The 27,991-nt window shown below is 48.6% G+C and overlaps 7 protein-coding genes and 1 long non-coding RNA gene across 17 annotated transcripts; 5 read left to right on the top strand and 3 right to left on the bottom strand.

Moving 5' to 3' along the window:
• The first annotated feature begins 15 nt into the window (after nt 1-15).
• Nucleotides 16-4,340, top strand: LOC125983347 (E3 ubiquitin-protein ligase TRIM11). Of its 5 annotated transcripts, none has more exons than XM_049744515.1 (14): nt 16-130; nt 472-581; nt 902-1,023; nt 1,151-1,558; nt 1,645-1,749; nt 1,817-1,912; nt 1,978-2,211; nt 2,272-2,452; nt 2,526-2,618; nt 3,023-3,049; nt 3,126-3,152; nt 3,237-3,412; nt 3,502-3,657; nt 3,880-4,340. In XM_049744515.1, the coding sequence occupies exons 3-14, from the start codon at nt 910-912 to the stop codon at nt 4,063-4,065; spliced, it is 1,803 nt and encodes a 600-aa protein (XP_049600472.1). In that variant the 5' UTR covers nt 16-130; nt 472-581; nt 902-909; the 3' UTR covers nt 4,066-4,340. The 5 variants fall into 5 exon arrangements, with proteins under 5 accessions (XP_049600472.1, XP_049600471.1, XP_049600473.1 ...); XM_049744514.1 differs by having other exon boundaries at nt 899-1,023; XM_049744516.1 differs by having other exon boundaries at nt 472-588; nt 899-1,023.
• A 212-nt stretch (nt 4,341-4,552) lies between these two features.
• On the bottom strand, nt 4,553-8,318 carry LOC125983366 (uncharacterized). Of its 2 annotated transcripts, XR_007486690.2 has the most exons (3): nt 8,201-8,318; nt 6,603-6,938; nt 4,553-4,895 (listed from the first exon to the last, which is right to left on the bottom strand). It is a non-coding gene; the product is annotated as an uncharacterized lncRNA (long non-coding RNA). The 2 variants fall into 2 exon arrangements; XR_011088351.1 differs by lacking the exons at nt 6,603-6,938; nt 8,201-8,318 and adding an exon at nt 5,216-5,545.
• On the top strand, nt 6,689-9,136 carry csf3b (colony stimulating factor 3 (granulocyte) b). The gene is made up of 5 exons (XM_049744540.2): nt 6,689-6,829; nt 7,572-7,720; nt 7,803-7,913; nt 8,010-8,141; nt 8,203-9,136. Exons 1-5 carry the CDS (start codon nt 6,814-6,816, stop codon nt 8,392-8,394), a joined length of 600 nt encoding a protein of 199 aa, XP_049600497.1. The 5' UTR covers nt 6,689-6,813; the 3' UTR covers nt 8,395-9,136.
• On the bottom strand, nt 9,132-12,188 carry samd14 (sterile alpha motif domain containing 14). Its single transcript, XM_049744525.2, has 11 exons — nt 12,042-12,188; nt 11,653-11,702; nt 11,379-11,536; nt 11,174-11,290; nt 10,923-11,106; nt 10,705-10,798; nt 10,545-10,628; nt 10,323-10,482; nt 10,029-10,154; nt 9,740-9,895; nt 9,132-9,641 (listed from the first exon to the last, which is right to left on the bottom strand). Exons 2-11 carry the CDS (start codon nt 11,687-11,689, stop codon nt 9,498-9,500), a joined length of 1,260 nt encoding a protein of 419 aa, XP_049600482.1. The 5' UTR covers nt 11,690-11,702; nt 12,042-12,188; the 3' UTR covers nt 9,132-9,497.
• A 319-nt stretch (nt 12,189-12,507) lies between these two features.
• On the top strand, nt 12,508-21,478 carry arhgap27l (Rho GTPase activating protein 27, like). Its single transcript, XM_049744507.2, has 21 exons — nt 12,508-12,653; nt 15,256-15,374; nt 15,522-16,429; nt 16,693-16,827; nt 16,911-17,063; nt 17,277-17,420; nt 17,504-17,569; nt 17,864-17,977; nt 18,043-18,099; nt 18,241-18,300; nt 18,719-18,786; nt 18,945-19,032; nt 19,110-19,211; nt 19,285-19,383; nt 19,456-19,528; nt 19,631-19,747; nt 19,812-19,910; nt 19,988-20,065; nt 20,133-20,267; nt 20,353-20,458; nt 20,551-21,478. The coding sequence occupies exons 2-21, from the start codon at nt 15,344-15,346 to the stop codon at nt 20,723-20,725; spliced, it is 2,808 nt and encodes a 935-aa protein (XP_049600464.1). The 5' UTR covers nt 12,508-12,653; nt 15,256-15,343; the 3' UTR covers nt 20,726-21,478.
• A 21-nt stretch (nt 21,479-21,499) lies between these two features.
• Nucleotides 21,500-22,689, top strand: ccdc103 (coiled-coil domain containing 103). 3 transcript variants are annotated; one of them, XM_049744549.1, is made up of 4 exons: nt 21,540-21,594; nt 21,903-21,928; nt 21,988-22,145; nt 22,221-22,689. In XM_049744549.1, exons 3-4 carry the CDS (start codon nt 21,997-21,999, stop codon nt 22,363-22,365), a joined length of 294 nt encoding a protein of 97 aa, XP_049600506.1. In that variant the 5' UTR covers nt 21,540-21,594; nt 21,903-21,928; nt 21,988-21,996; the 3' UTR covers nt 22,366-22,689. The 3 variants fall into 3 exon arrangements, with proteins under 3 accessions (XP_049600504.1, XP_049600505.1, XP_049600506.1); XM_049744547.2 differs by lacking the exon at nt 21,903-21,928 and having other exon boundaries at nt 21,500-21,594; nt 21,962-22,145; XM_049744548.1 differs by lacking the exon at nt 21,903-21,928 and having other exon boundaries at nt 21,532-21,594.
• Nucleotides 22,690-22,901: 212 nt separating this feature from the next.
• abi3a (ABI family, member 3a) lies at nt 22,902-26,330 on the top strand. 3 transcript variants are annotated; one of them, XM_049744523.2, is made up of 10 exons: nt 22,903-23,259; nt 23,586-23,756; nt 23,827-24,006; nt 24,404-24,462; nt 24,535-24,591; nt 24,717-25,000; nt 25,068-25,193; nt 25,336-25,554; nt 25,734-25,838; nt 25,912-26,330. In XM_049744523.2, exons 1-9 carry the CDS (start codon nt 23,098-23,100, stop codon nt 25,832-25,834), a joined length of 1,359 nt encoding a protein of 452 aa, XP_049600480.1. In that variant the 5' UTR covers nt 22,903-23,097; the 3' UTR covers nt 25,835-25,838; nt 25,912-26,330. The 3 variants fall into 3 exon arrangements, 2 of the variants coding, with proteins under 2 accessions (XP_049600480.1, XP_049600481.1); XR_007486688.2 differs by having other exon boundaries at nt 22,902-23,259; nt 25,068-25,554; XM_049744524.2 differs by lacking the exon at nt 25,336-25,554 and having other exon boundaries at nt 22,906-23,259.
• An 84-nt stretch (nt 26,331-26,414) lies between these two features.
• ifnphi1 (interferon phi 1) lies at nt 26,415-27,651 on the bottom strand. The gene is made up of 5 exons (XM_049744546.2): nt 27,263-27,651; nt 27,108-27,182; nt 26,884-27,036; nt 26,696-26,782; nt 26,415-26,610 (listed from the first exon to the last, which is right to left on the bottom strand). The coding sequence occupies exons 1-5, from the start codon at nt 27,389-27,391 to the stop codon at nt 26,524-26,526; spliced, it is 531 nt and encodes a 176-aa protein (XP_049600503.1). The 5' UTR covers nt 27,392-27,651; the 3' UTR covers nt 26,415-26,523.
• Nucleotides 27,652-27,991: the final 340 nt, after the last annotated feature.

Here is a 27,991-nt window from a genome sequence, read left to right as displayed (position 1 = left end):
TGAGTATGCGTGTCACGTCCGACGTTGACGCAAACATGTGGCCCGACCACATTGTCAGGACACGCCCCCGAATACGTCATCGTGAAACTTGCGTTTCAGGCTGAGCAGAAGAGCAACAGACTGGAAGCAGGTAAGAAAACTTTCGAAGATTTTGATGCACTTGACAACCTCGGACATCGTTTTGCTTCCCGTGTGAAACGCCTCGAGGGAATGACCCATCATCGTCACTATTTTGAAAGTATTGCGCTGTTCTAAATTGAGCTGTAGAAAGACGATTATGAGGGATTTTTCTTTTTATTTAGGGTGGTGTAAGTGGAACTTAAGTAATTTTTATTGAATTGAACACGTGTAAACAAATGAGTGAAAACCAGCATGTGGATTAAGGAACAGCTCAAAACAAACATTTAATCAGAACAACCTTTTATTGTGGAAATAAAAGCCATGGGTGAATAGTTGGTTTTATTTTGAAAGGGTGCTGGCAAAGACGCGATGAAGATGCAAAGATAGCACGCTAACGACGTAAGGAGGTGTCGCACGTGATCCACCACAACACCAGGGGGCGGCAGAGGATAAACACACAGGTGAAAGGTTATTACTCAGCCTTGTCCCGCCCTTTCGTAATTGACAGTTGTCATCGAGGCCTAGACCCGCTTGCATGACATCATCAGTCCTGTTGTAAAATGACAGTCAAACGGTGGTCGCGTGGGTGTATGTGAGTCGGTGGTGCTTTGTGGCTCCGCCCCCAAGCACACCTGCTGCCAATCAGACAGCGTCATCGGAGTTGTAGGTTTGTACACATGGGTGCAGAGGAATGCGGTGTTGTTTTTGAGGCATTTCCTGTTACTCCAGTTCTCACCGGACAAATGCTACCATCGATGTCGACGTGTGTTCCGTACAGCAGGAAACAAGATGGCAGAGGCGGCGGCACCGGATCTGTTCACGGAGCAGGAACTTACCTGCTCCATTTGTCTCGACCTCTTCACTGACCCCGTCTCCACGCCGTGCGGGCACAACTTCTGCCAGGTACGATCTCCTCAGCATCACAGCTGTTTAGCACCCGTGTGTTGGTTAGCATGCTAGCTTTATTTTGTTACATGACTGATTAGCATGCTAACTTCTTAGCCCTTGCTTGTATGCTGCCTTTTTTTAGGCATGTATTGGCGGGTACTGGGCATCGACTAGCACGTGCACGTGTCCGCTGTGCAAACATGCCTTTGAAGAGCGTCCACAACTGAGTATCAACAAAGTTTTCGCTGTGATCACGGAGAATTACAAAATTTCTCGTTATGGCGCCGCCGCCGCCGCCTCATCCAGCTTCCCGTCCAGCAGCAGCACCAACCCGTTTGTTACAAAGTCCGACGAGGACATGGTTTGGTGCGACGTGTGCACGGGGATCAAGCAGCCGGCCGTCAGCTCCTGCTTGACATGTACGGCGTCCTACTGCAGCGAACACATCCAGCCGCATCACAAGACGCCGTTCTACGCCAAGCATCCTCTTATGGACCCGCAGGAAGCACTCAGGGGACGTACATGCAAACTACACCGCCGGCTAATGGAGGTGAGAAAATAGAGGCCGCAACGTGCCCTTGTGCAAGGTCATACATAATTACATGTTAGGGATCATAGATGTGATCATGTGTTCAGGTGTACTGTCGGAGTTGTCAACGTTGCATTTGTGCCATCTGCGTGCTGGAGGACCACCGAACTCACCAGACCGTGTCGGTCCAAACGGAACGACTCAGCAAACAGGTATTTTTACTCATGCACTCTCACTTCCTATTCCCTGTCACTTCTCCTCGTTCGTCTGCATTTGTAGAAGTACGTTGCGAGGACAGAGCAAGAGATCTTGAACAGGATAAAAGACAAGGAGATGATCTTAGCTGAGCTGAACACCAAGATGGACGGCGTCAAGGTCAGCGTCTTTGTTTGACAAGCTGTGCGAGGAGCGTTGCTAATGCGTAAACGTGCTAATGGCAGACCTACGGCGAGCGAGAGCGCGGCGATTTGGAAACGCTGCTGGACGAGGTTGCCGCCTCGCTGGACCGCCTCCGAACCCAGGTGGTGGGCGGAGTCCAGCAGCAGATGGGGGCGGTTCTGGCCAGGGGCGAGGGCCAAGTCGTCCTTCTGGAGTCGGAACTCAGACAGCTGATGGACCGACGTGTCCAGCTGGAGGCGCAGGCGGTCAGTCAGGACCACATCGGATTCCTGCAGGTCAGAACACAACTCGAGCGACGGAGGTGACGTGGGCTAACCTATGACCTGTGCGCTCAGAGCTTCTCGGAAGCTACGGCGCCGTTGGGCTCGGATGTGCCCGTTAATGTGGATGACCTGGACCTCAACCTCCACTACAACCTGGGCTGGGTTAAGTCAGCGTTGGCCGAAGTTCGCGACAAGATGGAGGACGCCAGGTTGGGTGGGGCCGGGGGCGGCACCAGAGGATCCGTGGCATCCCGTAAGCGCCTCCGCCGTCTCTTGTCCACCGGCCGTCTCAGCTCCGACAGCTCACGTGCCGCCGTGTGTTGCAGTGCCGCCGGGTGACCCGATGATGGCGGCGGAGAGCATGCTCAGTCTCAGGGGAAGCAGCAGCAGCCTGAGGAGGAGCCAATGGGGACTCAGAGGTCATCAGCTTCAGCATCTTGGGACAACATTCTCCAATGGATGAATTTGATAGCAGTGTTTTCATCTACCTCACCGGTCGAGAAGACTCTGTTGTGCTCTCAATAGGGCAACGTCTTACAAACCGAAAAATATGTGAAAAAAAAACAACATAAAACTGAACATTTCAATTGAGCGCAATTCCCTGGCAACGCCGGCTAGTTTCCGACAGAAAATAAGATGGAAGCTCAGATAGTTTTAAATTCTTTATAAAGTTTTTTTGTTTTTATTAGCTTTCGTAACTAAATATTTTTTCAACCGTGGTCTTTGACATGTTAACTTCTACTTGTTCGCCAGTGATTTAGGCCCATCAGTGAGGCTTTTATTGTGAAAACGAGACTGACGTTTGCATCTGCTTTACTTTCAGACCTGAAGAAGATGAAGCCGGTGTCGGGTGCGTATCTCAAACTTTCACGCTCTAAATCAAATTCATTCACTTCAATGACTAAAAGTGCCTTTGTGTTACACAGGTCACAAGAAGGCTCGTGTGTACATGGGTGAGAACCTTCTACCTTTTATTATGTCATCACTCGCTGTTAGCTCGCCTAACGGTGGCACGCTGCCTTCTTGCTGACGTTCAGAGGACGTGACCTTGAACCCGATGACGGCGTACCCGTTCTTGATCTTGTCAGATGACAGGAAGCAGGTCAAGCGCGGCGAGAAGCTGCAGTTTTATCGTAACAGCCAACATCGATTCGACGTGTGGTCGTGCATCATCACCAAGGAAGGATATGCTACTGGACGACACTACTGGGAGGTCTGTTTCGCTTTCTGTGTTTTGTGTCATGTTGTTGCTGTATGTGCCTGTGACTGTGTTTGCATGTACCTGTGTCTGCACATGTGCAGGTGCTGGTGGGCGAGAACAAGGATTGGAAACTGGGCGTGGCGAGCGAGTCGGCGCAGAGGAAAGGCCTGTTTGACATGAGCCCTGCTAACGGATATTATGCCCTTTGGTGGAGCGGCAGCCAACTGCGAGCGCTAACCGCGCCGCCGCTCACCAAGGTCCCGCCTCCTTAACTTAGCAAATATTTGGAGGGTTGCGACAATAAATCGATGAAAATTAAAAATTGAAAGTGTTGGCAACCAATGTCAGTCATCGTTGTCATGGCACCCAGAGCCTGCTCTATTGACTGAATATTTGGATGTGCTGTGTTTATTATTGGCGGGCGGGCCAGGGAAGACGAAGCGGGCTTGACCGTATGTTTGTGCTTTTTTGCCCATCAGGTGAAGGCTCCGCCTAAGTTGCGTCAAGTGGGCGTGTTCCTGGACGTAGAGGCGGGTCAAGTGTCCTTCTACAACTCCAAGTCAAGTTCCGAGATCTTCAGCTTCAACTGTGGCGAGTTCACCGAGCAGATGTTCCCGTTGCTCGGCACCGGAGACAAAGAGGTGCCCCTGGTCATCATGCCCTGACGCGTTCACCCGTCTGGGTCAGTAAACTGTCCGTTTGCAATGAACTGACAATGCGTGAACGATTGCCATCGCGTTGGAGATACTTGACTTTTGTCTGACTCGCTACGTACATTTTGATGTATTGGGCGAGACGGTTGAGACCTCAGTCAAATGACAAATAGTTTCTCGGGCACACGTAATGACATCATCGCTCTTCCATAATTACAATACACTGGATCAATGTCATTCGCTGGAGCTTTCATAACACTTCAACTAATAAATACATTCAAATCACATTCTTTTGTTTGAAGATGATATTTGGGGATTTTCTGAAATTAACAGAAGCAAGGCAATTTGCAGCTTCTTACTGTTAGGTTACGAATTTTAGTTATTGATCTGACTCTAAATTGCGATCAACACTTAACACATAAATTGCTATGTCCTAATACACACACTGGCGCACCTAACAATTTTGCGAGTTCGTTCTGTCAAAGAGAAGACCAGTAGATCAATCAGACCAAATTGACCAATTGTTTATTCCTGACAAAGCGCACTAATACAGGCCTGGGTTCCGGGTCCCTCACACTAAAACTCGTGCGTTTTTGTGACCACCAAAAGACGACACATTCTTCCGGGTTGCCCAGTTTTAAAGAAACACAATATGAATATTAAAGCATGCAAAACATTGTGAGATGATTGGTCGATGGCCATCTCCTCCCCGTGTCGGTGTCGCTGGTCTGGCGGTTGGGTTTTCCCCGCGAAGCCTGACCACATAGACGTGCTGTTCTCGTTTCTCACCGACTTTGAGGTGTTTTCGTCCGGTACTCCCTGTCTGGGCCTATTCCACAACACTTTGAAGAATAAAAAAAGAATAAAGCTGACTTTGACTATTTTGAGAAAAGAAGTTCATGCAGTTTGTCTGCACATTCTTCGCCACCCACCAATCCACACGAGCACTCCAATATTATATTAATATGATTATAAGTTTAACACAACCTTAAAAATGTTTGCAAACTGCCGAAAGCACATTTCCCTTTATTACATATGCATAATGTAGGTGTGGCTGGGCAGCCTAATTTTAAAAAGAAATTGCTAATGAAATTAATGTCTAACAGAGAGTTATTTTTTTATTATTTTCTTGTTTATTTATTATTAATAGATGAAAACACACCCTTTCAACTGAGTTTCACTTTACAGCCACTGGCTGGACTTTTCCACCATCTTGGACAGGAAGTGTGCTCACGCAACCGATGATGATGATGATGATGATGATGATGATGATGATGATGATGAAGTGTGAATCACGGTGTTACGAAACGCAAAATACCCTTTCCTCCCTTCCAGATCTTCCACGATTTCTCAAACCAGAAATCCATGCGTGCGAGGCACAAGCCGTGCACATTCCAATAGTCAGGAAGCGTTTAAGTTTATACTTATTGTTTTTACCAGAGATGGGGACTCGAGTCACTGTGACTTGGACTCACTGTGACTTGGACTCGAGTCGACTCGAGTCGCTGTTTTGGTGACTTGACTTGACAAAAATAAAAAAACTTGAGACTCGACTTGGACTTGGAAGTTAAAGGGACACGATGACTTGAATGACTTCAGTGTTATTTAGTTTATGTTTTCAGTTTGAATATAAAATTAATAATACATTTTAAAAAGTAATATCGATAACACGATAGGAGCGCAGGCTGAGAATGGCGTTGTCATGATTGGATCGCTACCCTGTCAATCAATCAGTCGTGCCCTCTCTACCTACCTAACTGTTTATTGGAGAATCACGCCCCTTTATATCAGCGATGCACAAACATGTCAGCGGGAGTGGTACCTTCGGCTATCGTAATTACCTTTATGACGGACAGCACAGTGCAAGATATGCAACAGAAACAGCCAGACGACAACTTCAAACTTTGTCCGTTTGAAGTTTATAGAGCTCTGGTGTCTCCAGATGTTACAGATGAAACATAAAATGTTTCTAATGCTCTTTAATGTGTTTCTTCTTTCAGATTTTTTTCAGATTATTATTTCATATTTGCAACTCAAATGTGTCAGACACTGTCGACAGACGTTCATTTGATTAGATTGAGCTGTCAATCATTGTATGAGGTAATTTCTTTTTTGCTTGATTCCATGGTGTATTTTACTGAATATCAGTAATTACAGTGCAAATCCAAATTATTGTCATATTTTTTAAACAGGTTAGACACATTGGACAATGATGGTTACTTAAAGTTACTTATATCTTGTCTTTTCACGTTACTAAAATCAGATTCTGCGGGTAAAATGGCAATAATAAGGTGACTTGATTTGGACTTGACTTGTCCTATTTAAGGACTTGACTTGACCTTTTTAAGGACTTGACTTGCCCAAGAAAAAAATGACTTGGGACTTACTTGAGACTTGAAGGTTAAGACTTGAGACTCACTTGAGACTTGCACATGTGTGACTTGGTCCCATCTCTGTTTTTTACATTTGTATTTTGTGTTGAAAAGCATATAATTAAATGACCATTTAGCGCAAAACACTTTGTTCAAGTGAAGGCATTCAGGCTGTACCCGGAAATTACGTTGGTAATACGCTCGGGTGCGGGCCACGGTGACGTCACGGGGCGCTGTCGTCACTTCGGCAAAGTTGGCGTCGCGTACGCGTCGTACTTGTGGAAAGTCCCCGCGGAACTGCTTGAATAAAAGCCCCAATGGAAGCTATAGTCCATTCGATCTTCATCGTCGTCTTGGTCGTGTGGAGCGCGCAAGACACCAAACCGACATGCACGCATACGCAGGTGAGAGCAGAGCGGAGCAAGCATGCCTTTCGTCTGCCACGCCCCCTCGCCGCTCATGATATTTTGTCCACTGCAAATTTGCTGCTCGTCGTGTCCATTTTCTGCACAACTGGCGAAAAGAGGGGAGAGAGGGGGCAGGCTCCAGTTTTTGGATTGGAACTAAAGTTGCGTCTCCAACAAGCATCAGGAAGTACGAGCTTCAAATTGGTTAGCACGTGTGTCTTTCCACGTGAGCAAAATACATCACCTCACGTAAATACATCATCTCACGTTTTGGACCAAAAAAAAAAAAACTTTTGGAGACAATCAATACTTGTTTTTTTAATATTTGTAGTACTAAAGCTCTGATTTTGGTCCACCTTGTCCATTAATTCAGGAATTGTCAACCAGTGGTCCGCGGCCCTTTACTGGTCCGGACCGGTATTGGAGGTGGTCCGCAAAATTGAAAAAGGAAAATAATTGTAAAATTTTTAACAATAGAATGAATTCATTATTTAAACTTGAATTATTTTCCAGCTAATTTAGTGAATCATTTACCCATCCAAATTATGTCAAATGTAGCTGAGATTACTAAAATAGACATACAGATGCAAATAAATTGCCTGTATAGGTCTATCCTCTTTCGGTGCAAAATAAAATAATATTCCACCAAAGCAGTGGACCCCTGAGTTGCTTCTTGATTATAATGGTGGACCAAACTAGTTGAAAACTCCTGCAATAATTAATCTGTTTCCTGCCTCAGTTTTCCAGCTTCTGTGCTGCTTCCTGCTCCCACGGACAATCCACACAGCGCCCGCCATCGCCCCTTCGCCGGGCCTGCAAGATGCGTTGGAACGAGCCGAGATGCTGGCCGACAAAATCTCCAGGGACGTCCCCACCGCGCTTGCTCAGGTCGGTTCTCTCGCTCTCAATGCTCGCTCGCTTATTCTTTCGCTCGCCACTTGCTGACCATGCCCGCTTTCTCCCTTCGCAGGCTTCGACCCTTGACCTCACGAGCCCCATCGGTGACCTTCAGATGCTCGCCGTCACCCTCAGCATCCCTCCAGTGCCTGTCCTCAAGCCCCTGTCCCCAACCTTCAATGTGGTCAGCTTCCCCAATACGACCGAAACCTTTTATTGGTAGCGAACAAACTTGACCTTTTTGTACTAGCTTGACAATGTGTTTTGTCGCCCCCTGCAGGACACGTGCCTGAATCGCATGGCGGCCGGCGTGCGGATGTTCCAGGGTCTTTTGGGAGCTCTGTCGGAGCGCCTTGGTGGTCTGGACCGCCTTCGAGCCGACCTGCGAGACCTACTTGCTCACATTGCAAAGGTAACGTCCATGCTAACGCTAACCGTTTGGGACTTGCTTACGACCGTTGTTGTACTTACAGGTCCGGGAGGCGGCCTGGCCCGGTGGCGACGAGACCAACCAGGATGAGCATCTTGACCAATGGGCGGGGCTTGCAGCACAGCTCCAGGGCGACTACGAGGTTCAGGCGGCCGTTCACTTGACGCTCACGCAGCTTCGATCCTTCGCTCATGACATCATCCGAAGCCTGCGAGCCATCGCCGCCCAGCGCTAAGACGATGGATGTAATACGCTGTCCGGGACCAATAATGGGACCATCCTCCTCTTCTTACGCTGCCCCCTGCTGGACAGACCCTGCGACAGGAACGACGAGGAACTGACTTTGACGTCCGTGGCGGCGGTAGGCGGGGCTCGCAGTCGGCTACGGTGAGGAATGCGATGAGCTGAGACTTGGCGAGCACGCCGAGACACGCTCGCCAAATGCTTCTCACGAGAAGCTTCTCGCACTTGCCTTACTTAAGGGAACCTTATTTATTGATCTAATGTTTCACTTTTTATATTTATGAATGAATCATTCATATTTATTTATCATAATCTTATTTATTTTTATGAATGGAGTGCAACAGCTTCTTGTCTTGGGCTGTGATGGGAATCACGCCACATCCTCCACATAGTAGATAATGTAATTCATATAATAATTCAATTCAATAATTCATCAATTAACTGATGAGAACTCGATGATCAAATGAACTGATAACTATTTTGATAACCACTTTTAAAGACTTTGTTGAACTTAACTGAGCGTAATTTCAGTACCTCAACAGTAAGCATCCTCCAATTTCTATTGTCCGTCATGAAAGCAGACTTATCTACGTCAGCTTTGACTTTGCAAGACAATCGACATTTTACCAATTTTCTAATGGATGTTACGGCCCAAACCAGAGAATGAATCATCAACAATCTCACTGTCAATTTCAGATAATGTCCTGTTTCCCAATAAAGTGATGAGAATTAAATTTGTTGGACTTTAATGATTCAGCAAAAAAGTCATTAAATAATCGTTCACACACACGTCACACGGAGGAACGATGTCCTTGTAGTCATTCTTTTTGATTTGGAAATCATCAAAATCCCTCCACTGCACTGAGTGATCGACTCCCCACACATGCTTTGGGTCTCTTGATGAGTGACACTTCCTGTCCTTTCACAATAAGAGCCTTTTTTATTGGAAAGCACGCTCATGACAACAAATGTCTCCCACAGATCGAGTAAAAGCATTTGCGTCTGGTTTGCATATGAGGGAGAGACAAATTGCAGTTTGACCATATTTGGCTCGGAACTCAGGTCGCCTCTGGCCCCTCAGAGGTCAGCCAGCGTTCAGTTCCTGCGCTGCTCGCGCTGCTTGCGGCGCTCTTTGTCCTTGTGCTTGGCGCTCTTCTTGTCCTTGTCGGCCGCCGTCTGCAAGACTTTGATGCGCCGCTTGAGAGCGCCGCGGTCGCACGAGCTCAGCACACCCAGTCCCTGCGAGAACCAAAACCACTAAAGTCTACCCCCACTTTTGAACCTGTCGTCCGGCAGCTAACTGGAGCTACTTCAAGCCAGCACACACTTACGCTTACCTTGAGCTTCCCACCGTCCAACTGGAGCAGCGAGCGTCCGTCCACATGTCCAGCTTGGAATTCGGGGACATACTGGTCCATGCTCAGCTCACGCAGCCACTCACACACCTGCTGACTCGTCCATGACGACACCGCGCAAGGTGCCTCGTCACCCAGCTGACACACACACATGCACACACACATTAAAAAAAAATCGGCAGCGTCATCAGCCTAAGCTTTGCAGGCACCACTCAAGCTCAAGAAATTATGAGCGTGTGTGTGTGCGTGTGCGTGTACATAAATGCGCTACCTCGTCAGAAGACTGCGACAGAGTCTGGTAGGGGTGAGAGGAGGACATGGAGGAGGACAACTCCACATGAGGACACATAGACAGGGATGTCTGAGGAGAAGAAAAGTCCTCGCTCAAAGAAGACTCCTGCAAAAAATACATTTTTCTTACTTCCACTTTGAGGAGACGCATTGTCACATTTTCTTTGCTTCTGTCCAATCAATTGTCTTGCTGTGACGTCACACACACCTTTTAGCGACTGTGTGCTAACTGCTATTTATTAGCTTGTAGCATCATATTTGTTAGCACGTGTACCTGTGAGCAAGACTTTGGGGGCTCAGGGCCAGCCACGGGCTGCGTTTGCGGGGACCCGGGAGTTGTTCCCGACGAGGAAAACCAGGAAAAGGAGACAAAGGATGTGGACGCTCGCGAAGATGACGAACAGTCTCGTTCTCGGAGACTCTCAGACGTGTCTCTGGGAGGAGATACGTGAAGGTCAGAGGTTAGTGTGTGTGCGGGGGGCGTGGTCAAACTCACCTGGCGCCTCCCTCGCTGGACCGCTTGTCTCGTTTGTCCAGTTTGTCCTTCTTCACTCGAAGGTATGAGCGCCTGAGCGTCACGCTGACAAATGTGTCAGTGACATCACAAACGTGAGGGGCGGAGCTTACTCAGCACAAACATGGCAAGCCGCACTCACCCCAAATCCTGGAAGCGTCTTTTGGTTTTCTGGTCAAGCAGCACCGGAGCAGGGTCGGCAGGACTCGAATCTCGACTGGACTCGGACACCAGAACTGGTGCACGCGCACACACACACACACACACACACACACACACACACACACACACAGACGCACAAACGCACAAAGTCATATTACGTGTGTGTGTGCGTGTGCGTGTGTGTGTGCGTGTGTGTACCTTCGCTGTCCGGCCTCCTGCTCCTTCGCGTGTAAACAGGCGAGGCATCAGAGGAGGCGGGGCATGACTTGGAAAGCGAACTGGTGGCCAAAGCTTCTTGAGACGTGTCATTGGTTAGTTGGTGGTAGCGTGCCCGTGGGGCCACGGCCAATGACAGGCTGGCATCATCCGGCAAGCGACGCACCTGAGAAACAACGAGTCGAAAGTGTTTGGGTTTCTTTTCCACGTTTTGAATGCTGAGTTTGACAAACCAGTGATGTGTCAAAGGAGAAGGCGGCACTGCGTGCCGACAGCAGCAAATCAGGTGAAGGGGAGGAGCCTCGCATTGTGACTTGGAGAGGAGCATGGACGGAGAAGGTTGCGTTGTCCTGCCACACACACACACACACACACGCACACGCACACACACACACACTGGTTAGATGCTGTCACCTTGACACACATGCATGCGCATACCTGTTTCCTCTCCAGACTGTCGTCACCGTTGTCATCATTGGAGCTGACGCTGTCATGGCAACGGGAGCGAGAGGGGCGGTGCCTGCGGCTCAGCTGCGCCCGCCCCTTCTGGATGCTGTTGTCCAGCAGCTCCGTCTCTGGAATCACTGAATTCAACTCTGACGCACGCAAACATGCATACACAGGTGGGTTACCTGATGATGTTATCACGTTACATGACATATGGCGTTAGAAGTTAACTTTGGCATCAGAGCCTATCGGCGTTGCTACTTACCAAATACGCTGTCACTGTCGTCCAAGCCAGCGGACATGACTTAGCGCTTTCTGAAAGACCACACACACGCACACACATGAGAGCAAGAGTCAGGACAAGATGACTCAGCTGTTTAGGATGCAGGCTGGAGGAGGGAGTGGTCGAGACAGGCAGTGACACGGACAGAAGGTGAACGAGAGAGTAACAGAAAATGAGTTAGAGAAAGCGAAAGACAGTGAGGGCAACAGGACAGGAAGCGGTGACGTCATCACATGTTCAACAGCTCAAGCACGCACACACCTCATTCCCTGGCACTTCAATGTTGTCATGCAGTGAAGAGAAATGATGATGAGGATGAGGAAGAAGGTGTCGGCGATAGAGATGAAAGAAAGCGAGCGGCGGATCCTCACGTCATGTCACTTGCCGGCTGGAGGCGGGAAAAGTGCTGCCTCATGCACGCAGCATCAGCACCAGCGCGGCCACGAGCGCGGGCACGCGCACCGTCTGGAACCAACCATCGCCAAGGAGGAGGCGGGGGTGGGGTGGGCTCACAGGTGTCTTGAATCCATAATAACAAGCGACTGCGAAATACCGTGAGGATGCGAAACTGAAATCTTGTGAAGTCCTTTTTTTTATATATATCTTGTTGCATTGTCTCCTTTGTTTTGATTATTAGCGATGACGTCATGAGGGCAAACATCGTGCCGCCTTGCGTGAACAACTGCTAGTCGCCAGATGGCGCCATAGAAACGTCACCGGCGGAGCAGGAAGCGGGAAGGGCTCAGTGGTGGGCGGGATTTGTGGGAGGGAGGGAGAGAGAAAGGCGGGGCGGCAGGGGGCAAGATGAGACAAGCAGGTCTCGGAGGTGGGCGGGGCCATACACAGGAACCTGTTCCCCGATTTTCACACACACACACATACACACTCACTGACGGACACGTACAACACAAGTACACAACAATTACATGACAAGTCCACGAGGACACCCCGTCATGGCTGTTGTGCTTCTTCTTGGACTCGAGGTAACTCCAACTACTTTTTACTACACTTGCATTCATCTGCACAAACACACCCACACGAACGCGTACACACTTTAACACACACCTCTATGGAGTTGTGCATTTGTGTATTTTGTCGATCTCGATCGTCGGAGTAATAGTAGACGCAATAGTAGAGTTGTGTGCGCAGTTTCGTTTCTGTTATCTAAAGTTATATAGCAAGGAAAGACAGGAAGAACGCAAGTTGCGTGTGTGGTTTTTGTTAGCTTGTTAGCGTTGAGCTCCTCAATGCGCGCGCGAGCGTGCGGTTGGAATGTGCGGCGCGGTTGGGTGTGTTTGCTTGTGTGCACATCAACCGACAAAAGAAACAAGTACAAGTTCTCAACTTTCTTCAACTTCCATGATTCGATCTTGCCGTCAAATCCCAAAAGTAGTTCCTCTGATCATAAATTCTCGTGGCAGGTAATTGTTGGTGTTAGTAGCAGTCGTGCTTGCATTAGCCTTAATTGTAATAATATTAAATAATTATTATATTGTTGTTTAAAGCTATGATAATGAACTCATTTTAGTGCTAGCAGCGTCACAATATTAGTAGTATAATTATTCTAGTATCCATAGTAATAGCACTGTAGTATTATATGTGTATCATAGTGTAAGTAGCATTTGTAGTAATATTACTGTGGTTGCACTAGTAATATTTGAGAATATCAGAAGTAGTAATATAAAAGCAGTATCATGATTTGTCACATAGCAAGAGTAGCTGTTGTATCAGTTGGTACTGTATCATTGGGGCAGTATTAGTCAGTAGTATTGTTGTAGTACAGCAGTAATACCTGGAGTACAATAGAAGGTATTTGGTATGTGTGGTTTATCCCAAAATGTCCTTTAGGGAAGCTCCTGAAGTGTTTTCAGGAGACCACGTAGTGGTTTGGGAGTCACGTCCATGCTCACTGTCGCCCAGCAGTCTGGTGATGGCCAATTGGAGTGGAGTGTTTCTGAACGTGCCATGACGGGGCATGTGACACTTTCAAAATGTCACCTGACACATTTGTGACCCTGCTCACCAGCGCACAGGCCAAAGGTAGTTTAGTGTCACATGACTTTGAGGTCTTGTCCGATTGGTCGATGACTCTCGTGTTTGCTTTGACGATTGATAGGGAATTTAATGTGTGCACGCATGTGTGTTTCCAGCCTGTGGGGAGGGTGTGCTCATGGGACTCGCAAACACACAGGGGCTGGAATTCAAGAAGGCCCCATGAGTCATGACACACCTGAAACACACACACACACACACACTCTGTTTGAGGTGTGTTCAGGTGTGTCGGGGATCAAGATGCTGACTCAACAAATGAATTTAATTGTCATTATTAACCTGCTTTTGTTGTAATGGAAATAGCATAGAATGTCTTCAGAAATGAAAAGTTGGAAAAGCTCAGTGGCCTAGTAGTAGAGTGTCCGCCCTGAGACTGGAAGGTTGTGGGTTCAAACCACAGCCGGGTCATACCAAAGACTATAAAAATGGGACCCATTGCCTCCCTGCTTGGCACTCAGCATTAAGGGTTGGAATTGGGGGGTTAGATCACCAAATGATTCCCGAGCGTGGCACCGCTGCTGCTCACTGCTCCCCTCTCCCCCAGGGGATGGATCAAAATCACATGGGGATGGGTTAAATGCAGAGGACAAATTTCACCACACCCAGATGTGTGTGTGACGATGATCATTGGGACTGGGGACTTTAACTTATCTCAAATATTTTTTATTTGGGATATTTTTCAATATAATATTTACTCGTCAATGTGAATGCTTGTCAATCTGTCTTGATATGTGCTCTGCCACTGATTGGTGACCGGTCTTTCATGTAAGCATGAACGACCGGTCCCATGCACAACATACTAATATAGCCAACCTTCATTCGACTTTGTGACTTTGCTAAATGCTGAAGCAGTGGCACTATTGTTGTGTGACAAAGACAGGAAACACACTCAGACATACACTCTCCTCTGTGGGTGTATGTGTGTGTGTGTGTGTGTGTGTGTGTGTGCGAGTATCTAAAAGTGTGTCAGTCAAGTGACAGACTTTGAACCCAGAGCTCTCCACAATAACTCACTAAGTCACATATAAAACACTCACACTGTGTGTTCGTACATGTACGCGGCTGTGTCTGTGATGTCACTGAGAGGTGGCGACTGGTGGGCGTGGCCTCGGACTGACAGGAAGCAGACATTTCCCTCTGTAAATAAAACAAGGCCGAGATGCGCCTCCTACTATTGTTCTACGTATGTGTGTGAGTGTGCGTGTTGTGTGTGCGTATAAAACAACATGACCTTTATTTGGAGACAGAAATGACGTCATACATGGAAAAGCTTATGTGTTGACTCGTGTGGTGACTGGTGTCAGTGTTCACTCTTTTGTGTTTGTTGAATGCTTTGTGTAAGTGTGTGTGTGTGTGTGTGTGTGTGCGAATGTGTTGCATGGCGTGTACGTACGTGTGTTGACTCTTGTACGTGTGTATGTAGCGTGGGACATGTCACGGCAGGGCGGATGCGAACATGTGGAACATTCCACTGACAGCCATTTTGTGTGCACACTGCCACACTTCAGGTGATCTTTGTACTTCCTGTTCTAGGGTGCGGATGGTTGCCCTTGACCTTTCACCTCTCACCTGTGACGCAGCCGCCTGTCCGTCAAGCTGAGGGGGCGAGTCTGCTATCACCATGGCAACCACATCCACCTTGCTGGGCAAAGGTTAGTCTTGCTTGACTTTTTCCCCCTCTCAAAAAATGTCACAAAAGATCAGAATTTTTTATTTTACTACCAACTCTAGAAATTCAGGTCTGGAATGAGTATAGTATGCCATTTTGCAAGCTCAAATGTGTTGTGTGTTTGTTGGAGGTGTGGGTCTGGTGCTGGTGGAGTTCCAGTACGAATATGAGGGTCGAGATGGCTCCATCATCTCCATCAAGCCCAACGAGCGCTACGTCTTGCTGGCCAAGACCAACGCCCACTGGTGGCAGGTGCGGAAGGACTACGCCTCCAAACCATTCTACATCCCGGCCAAGTACGTCAAGGAGCTCCCGCCCGATGTGCCGTCCCCTCTGGACTTTGCCCACCCACCCGCTCCCGAAGCCACTCCGGTCCCTGCTCCGGTGGCAGCCCCGGTTCCCGTGCCGGTCCCCGTGCCGGTCCCCGTAACGATTCCCGTTCCTAAGGGTGTGGAGGAGCCGGGCGGAATCAGAAGCAAACCCGCTGACGAAGTCACCATCCGGCTCAAACCGGACACGTCCGGCGGCTATCGCAAGACAGACAACCGGATGTCCACGTTCGGTGTCCCGCTGGACTTTATGGATCTGCCGCCGCCCCTCGCCGTCGCGCCCCCGCGTCACTCCGGCGCTACATCGTGTCCCGACCCCGCCAAAAAGACAGACGGCGTAACGGAGAAATATCTGCCCGAGGAACACAAAGACGCCGTTTTCGGCCCGGCCAAGCCCGCCGCCACCCGACCCCACGTGCTGCCCATCCCCGTGGACACACCCACTGTACCCGAGGTGCAGGCCCTCAAAGACCCTGAGAGCGGACCTTCGCGGGAAGGCGAAGAGGAGACGGTGGTCACACGGGAAGAGACTGAAGAGGAAGAGGAAGCCATCGAGGCCACGGAGGACAGTGAACAGGACAGCGACGGCCAGGAGGAGAAAGAGGAGCAAAAAGAGGAAGAAAAGTCCAACCATATCTACGAGTCCATCCAGGATCTGCACTTGGATGACCTGATTAGACAATCCAACTCAACTCCGCCCCCCAAACAGGTAAAAGCCATGCCCAATGTGCAACCTTCTGGGACTTTTCACAATTGGGTGCCATTCCAAATGTAGAAGTGCAACAATTAATTGTAGAGGCAATTATGTTGTTCGGGGTGTTATGACTGGGGCTAGCGAAGCATGATGAAGAATTTGATGGCTTCTCGTCGCCTTGACGACGGATGCCAGTTGACAAAAGAAACTCGAGGAGGAAGCATGAAATATTTATTCATCCCTGCGTGTGTTTGTACCGTTTGTCTTGACACCGGCAGGCCTGTGACCCCGCCCTTGAGCAGTTGCAGGTGCCTGACCCCGCCCCCTCCACTATAGACCCCACCCTCTCATCTTCAAGCACCTCCTCTGAAATAATAAGCCTCTCCCCCGCCAGCCCGGAACAGGGATGGCAGGTCAGTGCGCGCACATTTTGGATGCTGAAAAGAATCCGAATCAGAATGCTGTGTTGTTTTATTGTGAAAGGCTTCTGTTGCAGATGCACACGGACCAGGAGAGCGGCAGAGTGTTTTACTTCCACCCGCTGACGCGACAGAGCACCTGGACACAGCCGCGTTCGCCCTCGCCGAACCCGTCGTCCCCCATGTCCATGTCCCCCGTCCCTTCCTCTTTGTCGCTGACACCCTTGCAGGTAAAAAAAACAAAAAAAAAAAAAAAAAAATGCACACCAGACCTTGTGCACGACTTCATCAAGAACCAGGTCGAGTTGTTAAACAATACAAATAGGAATATTAAGACAACCATACAGTTCAAATGAAAGCCAAATACAAATTGTGACCAAATTAAAAAAATCTTAAAGATTAAAGTCAAATGCAATATATTTTACTCCAAAATATCCCTCCAGTCTGGCTGCGAGATGTGGGAGCAACTGACAGACCAAAACTCGGGGAGGCTCTACTACTACAACCCTGTCTCTGGAGCTACCTCCTGGAATGCCCCCACGCTGGCGCCCCACATCGATGACGCCGCCAGACCTGCCGACGGCCCGGTACCAGCTCAGTGACGTGGTTTAGCGGTCAGGTGTTATGCAACAAATATTTGATTGATTGTATGTGTGGGTTGAACGTGAAGCCTCCGCTGCCGGAAGAAGATTATCCTGTTGATGCAAACAGCGACAACGACGCCGTCTTTACTACGGTACCTCCCACAACGCACGCACACAGAAAGACATACAGTTTCACGGTTTCAAGCAAATATTTCAAAATCCCTATGTTGTGATTAGGAACTATTTGATCTGTAATTTCAATATTAGCCGTTCTTTGCAGAGGTAAAATCATAAATGACTGACTATTGGTATTAATAACAACGGTGCGGCAACATATGTAGACAGACAAACAAAGAATGAAAAATCTGCCCATTAAAAAATCACCTTGAAATGTCCGTCTCTATGACAACCGCGCAATGATTTTTATGTCTCGTGGTTTTTCCCAGCATGTTCGCCAGCAAGTCAATCCCAGACCGCACCTGGAGCGCAACAATGGCATCCGGATGGCGAATGGTGCACATGATCAACGCGCGGCGTGGCGACACAGCGTGGCCGAGGATGTGAGTCGATGATCGCATGTTGGCATGACTGGTGGCGGGCTGACAAAGTTGATTGTGCTCCCCAGACGTTTGCTTCTCGACACTTTGCCGACTTCAGGCGGGGCTCGCCTGACAATACGCAGGTACACACACACGCAAACAGAAAACGCAGGCAAACGCAATTTCATGCAGACAAACACAACACAGCACATACACTGACGTACACATGGACACGTTTACACTCAAACATGCACAACGTGCTGATGATGTCATTTTGTTTCAAGCACTATGATAGGTTCGGATTGAGAAGGAATCTGTCCAATCGCAGCTCAGACTCCCAGCAGGTATTTGCAGGTCCTGCGCTCTGATTGGCCATTAACCTCTGCTGTGTTTTGGGGGTCTATTTGTTTGCGGTTGCTATGGGAAATTAAACTGGAGCTCAACTAACCCAAGGGAGAATCGCTGATGGTGTAGTGGTACTCGCCTGTCTTGTGTCCAGGCACCATAAGTTCAATTCCATATGACGATGTGTGTGTGTGTGTGTGTGTGTGTGTGTGTGTGTGTGTGTGTGTGTGTGTGTGTGTGTGTGAGAGTGTGTGTGTGTGAGTGTGTGTGTGTGTGTGTGTGTGTGTGTGTGTGTGTGAGTGTGTGACTAAAAACAAAAAAAACAACCTGAGGTTGCGGGTGCCCCCTGGTGGTGGCGGTCGGCCACGTCGAGACTTTGATGACGATGATCATGCGACTTGCTGTTTGTGCCTGCAGGGACACCTGCTGGAGAAGGCGGGAATCGTCAACAAGACCAAAGTGGTCGATAACGGCAAGAAAATTCGGTGAGGAGCCCTAACCCTAACCCCTCCCCCATCCAGTGCAAATCAATAGGCTCGTTTGAATGATTGTGAAGAGTCACTTTCTAAAAAATGTTGTTGTTGTTGTTGAGATCTCTTGTTTTTATTATTGTCGTCATGACATCATCACATCGTGCCAACAGGAAGAACTGGAGTCAATCGTGGACTGTCCTACATGGCGGCATCCTCACCTTCCACCGGGACCCCAAGTCTGTGCCCAGCGGCAACATGGTGACTGACCTTTCATCTTAACGCCCAAAAGTGCTCGCGGCACGCTCACGTGGCTCTCGTCTCCTCTCATCACTCAGTCCAAGGCCTCGCAGATTGTCCCGGAATACACGGTGGAGTTGAGAGGAGCTTCAGTGTGCTGGGCCCCTAAGGACAAATCATCCAAGAAGAACGTACTGGAGGTCAGCCCGCTTCCCGGAGTTGCGTACCGTGTGTGTTCCTTGTCTGTTTTTATGCTTGTGTGTGTTTGTGTAGCTGAGGACCCGTCAGGGTTGCGAGTACCTGATGCAGTACGACACGGAGAGCATCATTGCCGATTGGCTAAAAGTCATGCAGGACACCATCCGACAGCTGGTAAGGGAAAGACGCTCACACACACACGCATGCGCGCACACACATACGTAAGCGTGGAGGTTTGTCTTTCAGGAACAGGAGCACGTGTCGGACGACGATGACGACGCGGCCTCGGACAGAGAGGACAAAGACAGGAAGCGCGCGAGTGAGTGCTTTCCTCCATAGACGCGCCCCGCTCGGCGCCATGTCAGTGCGGGCGACGCATTCCCGTGTGCTTTTTGTTCAACTTGCTGTTGCGCGTCGGCAGGCAACAGAAGTCTTCCAGGCGTCGACACGGAGCAGACGCGAGTTCGCACCAAACTGCGCCGCTTCCTGCAGAGGAGGCCCACGTTGCAGAGTGTCAAGGAGAAGGGTTACATACGAGGTAAGCGCCCCAACCGCACGTGCCGGGATCGTGCAAGTCCTCACCCCTTTTTTCTTGTGTTCAGACAACGTGTTTGGCTGCCACCTGGACACGCTGTGTCACAGGGAAAACACAACCATTCCAAAATTTGTGGAGAAGTGCATCAGAGCTGTGGAGAGGAGAGGTAACGCACCCACACAAGTTACTTTATTTGTGCTGAGTCATGTTCCAGACGTGTCAATGGGGCTTACGTGTGTGCAGGTCTCGACGTGGACGGCATCTATCGTGTGAGCGGAAACTTGGCCGTCATCCAGAAGCTGCGACACAAAGCCGATCATGGTACGATGATGATGACGACGAAGACGAAGCAGAGCGGCTGACATGATTGCGTTTTTTTTTTTCTCAGAGGAGCATCTGGACGTGGAGGACGGCCACTGGGAGGACATCCACGTGTTGACGGGAGCCCTCAAGCTGTTCCTGCGCGAGCTCCCCGAGCCGCTCTTCCCCTTCAGCTTCTTCGACAAATTCATCGCCGCCATCCGTCAGTCCCGCATCCGCGCGCGCTTGTTCAAACGAGCCTTTTCTCGCGCCACTCTTCCCTAAGGCCTCCACCTTTTGTCATGCAGAGGATAAGGATTATAGTCAGCGCGTGTCCTACATTAAGGACTTGGTCCGCTCGCTGCCGCTTCCCAACCACGACACCATGGAGCTGCTCTTCAGGCATCTGCGTAGGCGCGTGCTCCCGTGCCCCACCTTTCCTAACGTTCCTGCCACCTTGAAGGCTTCCCTAACCTGTGCCTCGCCTCCTCCTTGTCTCCGTGCAGGGTGGTGGATCACAAGGACGCCAACCGGATGTCGGTCCAGAGCATGGCCATCGTCTTCGGGCCCACGCTGCTGCGCCCGCAGACCGAGTCCAACATGACCGTCCACATGATCTTCCAGAGCCAGATTGTGGAGCTCATGCTCAATGAGTTCGACAATATCTTTGTGCAGACGTAGCGCACACGTGTAACCTTTCACAACCAAGATTCGACACATTCCAAATGAGAAGCGGGTCCTTCCACAAGACAATGACTCAAATGCCACCAACGGATAAAAAAAACAACAACAAAGAGCTCAGCATCACATAATATAACTTGATAATTTCAAGTTTGAACAACTAAGAGAATTACCTGATCCAGGAATTGCTTTTTTTCATGGGTAGGGGCATCATTTTATTTGTTTCCTGGTGTGGCAGCAATTCGCTTGCATAGCTTTTGCCAGGAGGAGAGCACCTTGGAGAAATCGCTACCGCCTTCCACACTGACATTCCTGCAAGAGGAACTGGAAGAAATACTTCTGCTGAAAACAAACGATGACATCGTCATTCACGTGAACTGTTCACGTGATGTCCGCCAATAAGATCAAGCAATAATTTTATGAACACATTTTATTTTATTATGAAGTGCTCCAGTTGAACAGTTAACATTATAAAGCTTTGCTTGACCAAAAAGAAGAAAAAGACCAAAAATCATCAACATTGAAACATTTCTACTTGCACATACGTCCATATATGTCAAACAGAAAATGAATGATGATCATGTTAGGGATTATTTCACTGTTAATGGAGCATTGTATTGATTTTCTGAAACAATGAGAAATATTTTGTGAACCTTTGTGAAATGTAATACGATTAAGAAAACATTGTTTTAGACAGGCACACAAATGTATTGTAGGATCATAAATTAAATGAATTCAGGCATACAAAAAAAATTGACGTACGTGTTCTTTGGGCAACGGCAAATTTTTGGGCTCTTTGACGTTCCGTCCGTCGTTATGGCAACCAAACATTCGTCTGACCGACTGGTGTCAAGAAAGAAAGCAAGCAGGTAAAAACATTCACCTAAATCATGAAACTACTTTATTTGATGGTCTGAACGTTTGAAAGTTTGTTTTGTAAGTAGAACGAATGTCAGAACAGTCAAATGCGCCTAGCAAGACGTTGCCACAAGAACTTGAATCAAGCAAGGAGGAAGGTTGTTTTACATATTTTATGTTTGGTCTGTTTTGTGTGTCTGAATGACACAATTGCAACATAGGAGTGTGACAACAAGAGCACACTAAATTAACTGATTTGGCGTTTTTAATGTATTTTATCCATACAACAAAAAACATACTGTAATGTCACCGCTTATAGGATAGTGCGGCCGCCATCTTGGAAAGGTATGGAGACCCTGTGCATGTTATTGACAACAGGTGACCATCTTCCACGCACCCGACAGCATTGGGCCATGGCATCTTCTCAGCGGGAGATCATCGACTTCTCGGCGTTGGAGAAACATTTACGCGCCAGCGTGGAGGCGGACCGCAAATACCAACGAGAGAACGACGCGAAGCTGAGGGCCGTCCAGCAAGGCGTGGCCTCGTACGAGCAGTTCAGGTCAGATATGGCGAACGAGGAACACGGGATACCTTTCCATCAGGGAAGACATTTGTCATTTTTGTTTTTGTGTAGGGGTCTAGTCCTGACCAGTCACCTGACGCCTGTCGGCAAGAAGGATAAAAACACTCGCAAGCACGCCCCCTGGAACCCAGTGGTTCCTCCCAGCAATCCACCTGATCCTCAAGAAACACACACGTACACTCCTGACCATCAATAATAACATAACTCACACCAAACCCTCAATAACGACAACAACACTCCTGATCCTCAATAACAATAACACATTAGCACCTCATACACACACTTGATATCAACACATACACACGTTTCAGGGGTGTCAACCTCATTTTTTTCGCGGGCCGCGTTGTAGTCATAGCTTCTTTCGGAAGGCCATTATGACTGTCAACCCAAATAAATGTATGAGCACCTCATATTATATACAGTAAAAGCTACAAAACAAACTGACAAATAAATTGATTTCAAATCAGACGAGTAAAAACTGGTCAAATATTTATCTGGTCAATAAAAAGTGCACACTTGATCCACGATGGCACAATCAATGCACACCAGACCATCCCACGAGTAGCAAGTTGATTGTGATCACTAGTTGTGAATAAAGGTTGCACTTTTGTAGTCTACAAAGTAAAATGAGGAATTTTGGGGAAAAAGTGTGCGCATGCAAGGGTATGACCACCAGGTGACGCCGCTGAGTCATTTTGATGTCGAACGCCTCCCAACTCACGTTGGCAGAGGAAGTGAGCGCGCGGTCGCGTGTGAGCTGGTTCTCACACACGCTCGCGCACACACAGAGTTGCAAGTGCAGTTGCTGTCAGTCATTCGAGCGGCTGGAGGAGCGAGCTGTTGCAGCAGAAGGTGCTTCAGAATCCATCGGACTTCAGCACCATCAACTTCATAAGAGCACTTGTTGCTATGCTTGTGTGTTCTGTTGATGGACACGACACGAGAAGCAAAATTAGAAATGAAGGCTGCCGATTTGAAAGAAGAAGTGGCTAAGATCCTCAACGAGGCTCCTGAGTCCAGGAGGCTTCTTGTTGAAAACTTCAACAACTTCAACAAGGTGGCGGACTATTGCTGCCACAACTATGTCCAGGTCAGTCACACCACTAACATCTTACACACACCGCTGCTTCCTTCCACAAGGACATGTGAGTGGGTAATGGATATAACACGCTGGACTTGATAACCATTGATGTCATGATAAATAATGCAAATTTTTTTCATTGAAATATTTACACAGACTACTTGAATGAAAATGAATCAAAGAAGACCAAAAGTCAAGTTTCAATCAAAGTAGTAAAGTGAATTGAGTGGATGAATCGCATTGGCTTGACACACAAACGTGGTTGAGGAACTAATTTAACTCGTCTCTCAAGGCACCACTATATTTTGCGCTTATGTGACGTGTCCTTCATGCAGTTGGGGGACGACGCGTCCAAAGCGTTGGAGGAGACCAAGTCGCTGACAGCCCAATCACTGGCCAGCATCGCCTACCAGATTAACACGTTAGCTACAAGCGTGCTAAATCTGCTGGATGCGCAGAGCCAGCAGCTTGGCCACATGGAGTCGGCCATTAACCTCATCGGGCAAGTACGTAAACCTCCTCTGTCTACGAGGACATGCGGACCTTTCATGTAACTGTGATGTTTTTGCACCCTAGACGGTGGAGATGCACCGCGAGAAAGTATCCCGCAGAGACATCGGAATCTTTACGGCAGTACGTCGGGTCTCCCGGGGGCCCAAAATCTCCACACCTCTTGTGCCACCGCAGCCTCGCCCACCTTACAGCCGTCGGCCAATCAGCTATCTGGAGCTGGACGGCTTGGGTCATGGCGTCAAGGTACGTCGCCGTCGTCTTTGGCCGGCTGCCAATCGTCCTCACGCTGTCCCTCATTTTTTGTCTCACGCGACAGCAAATGCCAGTCAGCGTCTTTGCTAACAGGAAGTGGCTGCTTCTGCAGTTCCTGTTCTCTATCATATGCACGCACACAAATGTTTAATTACACTTCCTTAAAAGTTCTTTTACATTGTATTGCAACTCACACACACATTCTTGTGCACACGTGCACACACACTTTGAGTTTGTTGAGCGTGGGAAGAATTTTTTTCTCTAGAATTCGTTTCAGTTGATTGTTGTCTGAGACTGAGCCTCCATTGATGCTGCAAAGCCCTTCTCCCCCTCTGCCCCCTCTGTCCCCCCCTTTGTGTCCCCCATTCCCCTCATCTCTCCCTAACAGATGACTGGGAAAGCGGGTGTGGAAGACGGAAGCATCCGGAAGCAGGGCTCATTCATCAGGTTTTGTTTTGTGTTTGTCTCACTGTTGCTAATTTAAGCATCACATTATTTTTGTTTTTGTTTGGTTTTCAGGTCCAGCAAAACAACAGGACAAGGCCTTAAGTCTGCAGTGGCGCCCTCTGGTGGCGGGTACTGCGCACTCCTTTTTATATCCATGTTTTATTTATTCATCTCATTTTAAAAAAGGGTTAGAAGTTATAAAAATGTGCTTTGAATTATTGCTTAATAGTGATGTGATTGGTCTTTTTTTGAAGCTCCACTTTTGGGAAAGCTGTGGCTCCGCCCACCATCCCTTCCCCACCTGAAAGTGATGTCATCACCACGCCTCTTAAGGCTGCCCCACCCCCTCCGCCAGATTCATCTGAGGTGCTCATGGCTCCGCCCCTTACGCCAGATTCCTTCGAGTTTCCCCCGGCTCCGCCGCTTCCGCTGGACTCTGCAGTACTTCTGCCTCCTCCCCCTCCCCCTCCTCCTCCTTCAGAGACTCTACCCACCACTATTGTTCTCCCCCTGACTCCACCCCCCTGTTTGGAGACAGGTGAGGAGTGCCACCATGACAACATAATAATGACGATGAAGATTAAGATGACATTGCTTTTCTGCAGTGCTGGAGGAGAGCAGCCTCCCCCCGCCGTCTCCTCCACCCCCAGACCTCGACCACACTTTTCCGCCGCCATCCAATGAAGACCCCGAAGTTCCGGTCCCTCCCCCAACAACCCAGGAAGTAGACGGTATCACGGACATGTACACAGTGTCATTGAATAACTACAAAGTGATTTTTAGTAACCACGGAAAGGCGATCAGATATTTCCTATCATGCAAAACGGATTTTCCCTCTTCTTGTCTTGTGCAATTGCTCGCTTGCGGTCGCAGGCGGGGGGGCCGCACGGCCGCCCCCCGCCCGCTCCGTGTCGCTGAGGGTCCGCTCGGGCCCCGCCTCCCGCCGGTACGGCCGGAACCTCTTTCCGCCCGCCCGCCTTTCTGTCCGCCCGCCGGCGCTCATCCCCCCGCCTCCCGCCTATCCGGCACCTCCTCAGCCTTCCGCCTCTTCCTGGCCTGAGCTGGGCCTGCCTGCTCGTCTGGAGCATCTTGGTAAGAAGTGCTCCAGTTGCAAACTACGCTTCAATCACACCTTCTCTTGGGCTCCTATCTTCATTTACTGCTACCCTCGCACGTGAACTTAAGCGTTGAATTGTCCTGAAGCCCCGCCCCCTCCATCCCCATCGGCCGCTGCCAGTTGTCACTCACGGGTCCCTCGTCTGTTCTGTCAGATCTGGAGCTGCCGGCCCTCCCGCCACCTCCGCCGCCGCCCCCGATGGTTGACGAGACGCCATCTGAGGAACTCAGTGGTGCTCCCCTGCATTCGCTTTAAAAAGGTACTGCAGCACATGCTCCAATTTCATTTGACTGCTTGGATAAGAATGAGAACCATTTCCCTCCTACTGATAGAACCCCACTAGATGGCAACTGTATGCCCCTGTTGCAATATGGCCGCCACAACGACAATTGGTACGAGGGAGTCTTGCGCCACTGGCAGGGATTCTTCAATCATATCCGATCTTCCGGATGGGCACAAGCTCCGTCCCCTGGTGGAAATAGACTCCGCCTTATCTGTGACGCTGACAAACGTCCCCTGTTACTTGCATCACACCAAAAAGCCTCCGAATTTGTCTAGAAATACTTTAAGATAGTGTCAAAGCACTTCATGAATCTGTTTAACTCCCTTCAACATAAAATCCACACCCCCCTGTTGAAATATTAGCTTTTGTGATGCTAAGGAAAAAAACCCATGAAAGATAATTCATTTGTAAACATTTTCCATCATTGTACCCTATAACTGAAAAAAAATAAAAGGAGTTTGTCATGGATTTTTATCCATGGGATGGATCTGAGTAAGCTTGCCAGCTCATGCTGTCACAGAGACTCAATAATGAACCAGAGGCGTTGTTGTAAAAAACATTCATTGAGTTAAAAAATGAATAAATATAAAATAAATAAAGGTAAATAAGACAAATAGAGCAATAAATAAGCTTTCAGACGGCGTCCCCCGCGGGCTCCGGGTCACATCGCGGCCACGAGCAGGTGTAATTTCTGTAGGTGCATTTTGGTTTCGCTCCGGATCAACTCCCACGACGCGCTGCTGCCCTCCTGTGAGCGCACAGACACACAATCGCACGTTACGCACCGGTTACGCAGTACTTGGAGTACTCGTACGCAAGAGTAGGCTACTCACTGTGCCATTGAGGGTAGCGTTGGTCAGCCTGCCGTAGTAGTCGCGCAGCTCTTTGGAAAAACAGCCTTCCATTTTTGCTGGTGAAATCTAAAGAAAAAGAGAAAACGGAGGTTGACAAGTGTATGAGGAAAAAAAGTTTCACGAGAGACGTAAGGAGAAGAGCGCAACCGAAAGGCGGGAGTACATACACACGCGCTGAGTTCTGCCTTCTGCCTGTGAACGACGATGAGCAGCTCTTCCAAGTTATCAGCATCCCAGCCGACTTTTGAGACGTTGACTTGCTCGTATAGATCCAAAATATGTCCCAAGTTGTTCCGTACAAACGTCACTTTGCACGCCGCCTGCAAGTAGAGATACGCTGGTCAACGTCTGCGCTCTGATTGACTGTCACAAAATAGGAAGCGTGTCTTACCTCAGATTTCTTCACCTGCTGGTAAAGTTTTCTTGGGAACGGAAGCGGAAACTCCTTGTTCGTGATGGGACCACCCTGGAAAGATATGTCGTTAGTTGCAGACAGAATGCGGACCCCATCGGATCCCCCCAAAACCGTGAGGATGCCATACTTACCAAGTCCCGCAGGAGAGACAGACACCTGTCACTTAAGTCCGTGTATCGTTTTAGCCAATCGCAGCAGAGCGTGGGTACGAGTACCCCAACGAGGACGAAGGCCACTTGTGCGCGTCTGAACCACAACATGATGAAGCTGATATGTCCCAAATGCCACACAACTCTACACTTATATTATGCAAGACAGGAAAAGGAAAACAGGAGAATCCAATGCCACAATTCTCTTTCTACTCTCACTTTCCAAACACATGCGCACGTGCAAGCACACACCCACACACACCTGACTGAACGTGGGGCTATTTGATAATTTAATAATGATAACATATTTAATATTTCATATTAGAGGCAGCAAACCTTTTCTGTTCAGACAAATACATAAGTAAATTAATTAATGCATTTGTGCTGACATCGCAAAAATAAAACTTTTACTGAATGAAATTACGTCACGATGAGGGAAAGCAAATTGCTCGAAGTGGTTTCGTCACTTCTGCAGTTTCTTCTTGAGAGGGGAAGCCCTTTCAGTTTCCTTTTTCGCGCACTCGCAAGCACTACTGATGACGTCACATTCACTCTTGCTTTGCCGAGTCGGACTAACACTGCCATCATTTTTGTTGTCAGTATTTTACTGTTGGCGACAAAACAATCATAGTCAACTTGGAATGAGTAGGATATTTCATTTTAATCATTTTAAAAATGTTGGTTTCGAGCGGGAAACTCCTTTCATGTCAT

Source organism: Syngnathus scovelli, chromosome 16, assembly GCF_024217435.2.
Source record: "Syngnathus scovelli strain Florida chromosome 16, RoL_Ssco_1.2, whole genome shotgun sequence".
Lineage (NCBI taxonomy): Eukaryota > Metazoa > Chordata > Actinopteri > Syngnathiformes > Syngnathidae > Syngnathus > Syngnathus scovelli.
Note: the sequence above shows the minus strand (reverse complement) of the source record. Positions and strands in the feature narration are given on the sequence as shown.

Excerpts from the sequence above, each read along its gene's own strand:
- abi3a (XM_049744523.2), top strand. The coding sequence starts at position 23,098 with ATGGACACGACACGAGAAGCAAAATTAGAAATGAAGGCTGCCGATTTG. Across the intron at positions 23,260-23,585 it reads GCTGCCACAACTATGTCCAG|TTGGGGGACGACGCGTCCAA; the intron begins GTCAGTCACACC and ends TCCTTCATGCAG. Across the intron at positions 24,007-24,403 it reads GCTTGGGTCATGGCGTCAAG|ATGACTGGGAAAGCGGGTGT; the intron begins GTACGTCGCCGT and ends TCTCCCTAACAG.
- samd14 (XM_049744525.2), bottom strand. The coding sequence starts at position 11,689 with ATGTCCGCTGGCTTGGACGACAGTGACAGCGTATTTG. Across the intron at positions 10,629-10,704 it reads AGACGCTTCCAGGATTTGGG|CGTGACGCTCAGGCGCTCAT; the intron begins GTGAGTGCGGCT and ends CACATTTGTCAG. Across the intron at positions 9,642-9,739 it reads TGGACGGTGGGAAGCTCAAG|GGACTGGGTGTGCTGAGCTC; the intron begins GTAAGCGTAAGT and ends TGGTTCTCGCAG.
- csf3b (XM_049744540.2), top strand. Across the intron at positions 7,721-7,802 it reads TCCCCACCGCGCTTGCTCAG|GCTTCGACCCTTGACCTCAC; the intron begins GTCGGTTCTCTC and ends CTCCCTTCGCAG. Across the intron at positions 8,142-8,202 it reads TACTTGCTCACATTGCAAAG|GTCCGGGAGGCGGCCTGGCC; the intron begins GTAACGTCCATG and ends TTGTACTTACAG.
- ifnphi1 (XM_049744546.2), bottom strand. The coding sequence starts at position 27,391 with ATGTTGTGGTTCAGACGCGCACAAGTGGCCTTCGTCCTCGTTGGGGTA. Across the intron at positions 27,183-27,262 it reads TGTCTCTCCTGCGGGACTTG|GGTGGTCCCATCACGAACAA; the intron begins GTAAGTATGGCA and ends ATATCTTTCCAG. Across the intron at positions 26,783-26,883 it reads AGGCAGAACTCAGCGCGTGT|ATTTCACCAGCAAAAATGGA; the intron begins GTATGTACTCCC and ends CTTTTTCTTTAG.
- arhgap27l (XM_049744507.2), top strand. The coding sequence starts at position 15,344 with ATGGCAACCACATCCACCTTGCTGGGCAAAG. Across the intron at positions 19,212-19,284 it reads CCAAGAAGAACGTACTGGAG|CTGAGGACCCGTCAGGGTTG; the intron begins GTCAGCCCGCTT and ends GTGTTTGTGTAG. Across the intron at positions 19,911-19,987 it reads CAGAGCTGTGGAGAGGAGAG|GTCTCGACGTGGACGGCATC; the intron begins GTAACGCACCCA and ends ACGTGTGTGCAG.
- LOC125983347 (XM_049744515.1), top strand. The coding sequence starts at position 910 with ATGGCAGAGGCGGCGGCACCGGATCTGTTCACGGAGCAGGAACTTACC. Across the intron at positions 1,559-1,644 it reads TACACCGCCGGCTAATGGAG|GTGTACTGTCGGAGTTGTCA; the intron begins GTGAGAAAATAG and ends TCATGTGTTCAG. Across the intron at positions 2,212-2,271 it reads ACCACATCGGATTCCTGCAG|AGCTTCTCGGAAGCTACGGC; the intron begins GTCAGAACACAA and ends CTGTGCGCTCAG.
- ccdc103 (XM_049744547.2), top strand. The coding sequence starts at position 21,997 with ATGGCATCTTCTCAGCGGGAGATCATCGACTTCTCGGCGTTGGAGAAA. Across the intron at positions 22,146-22,220 it reads GCCTCGTACGAGCAGTTCAG|GGGTCTAGTCCTGACCAGTC; the intron begins GTCAGATATGGC and ends GTTTTTGTGTAG.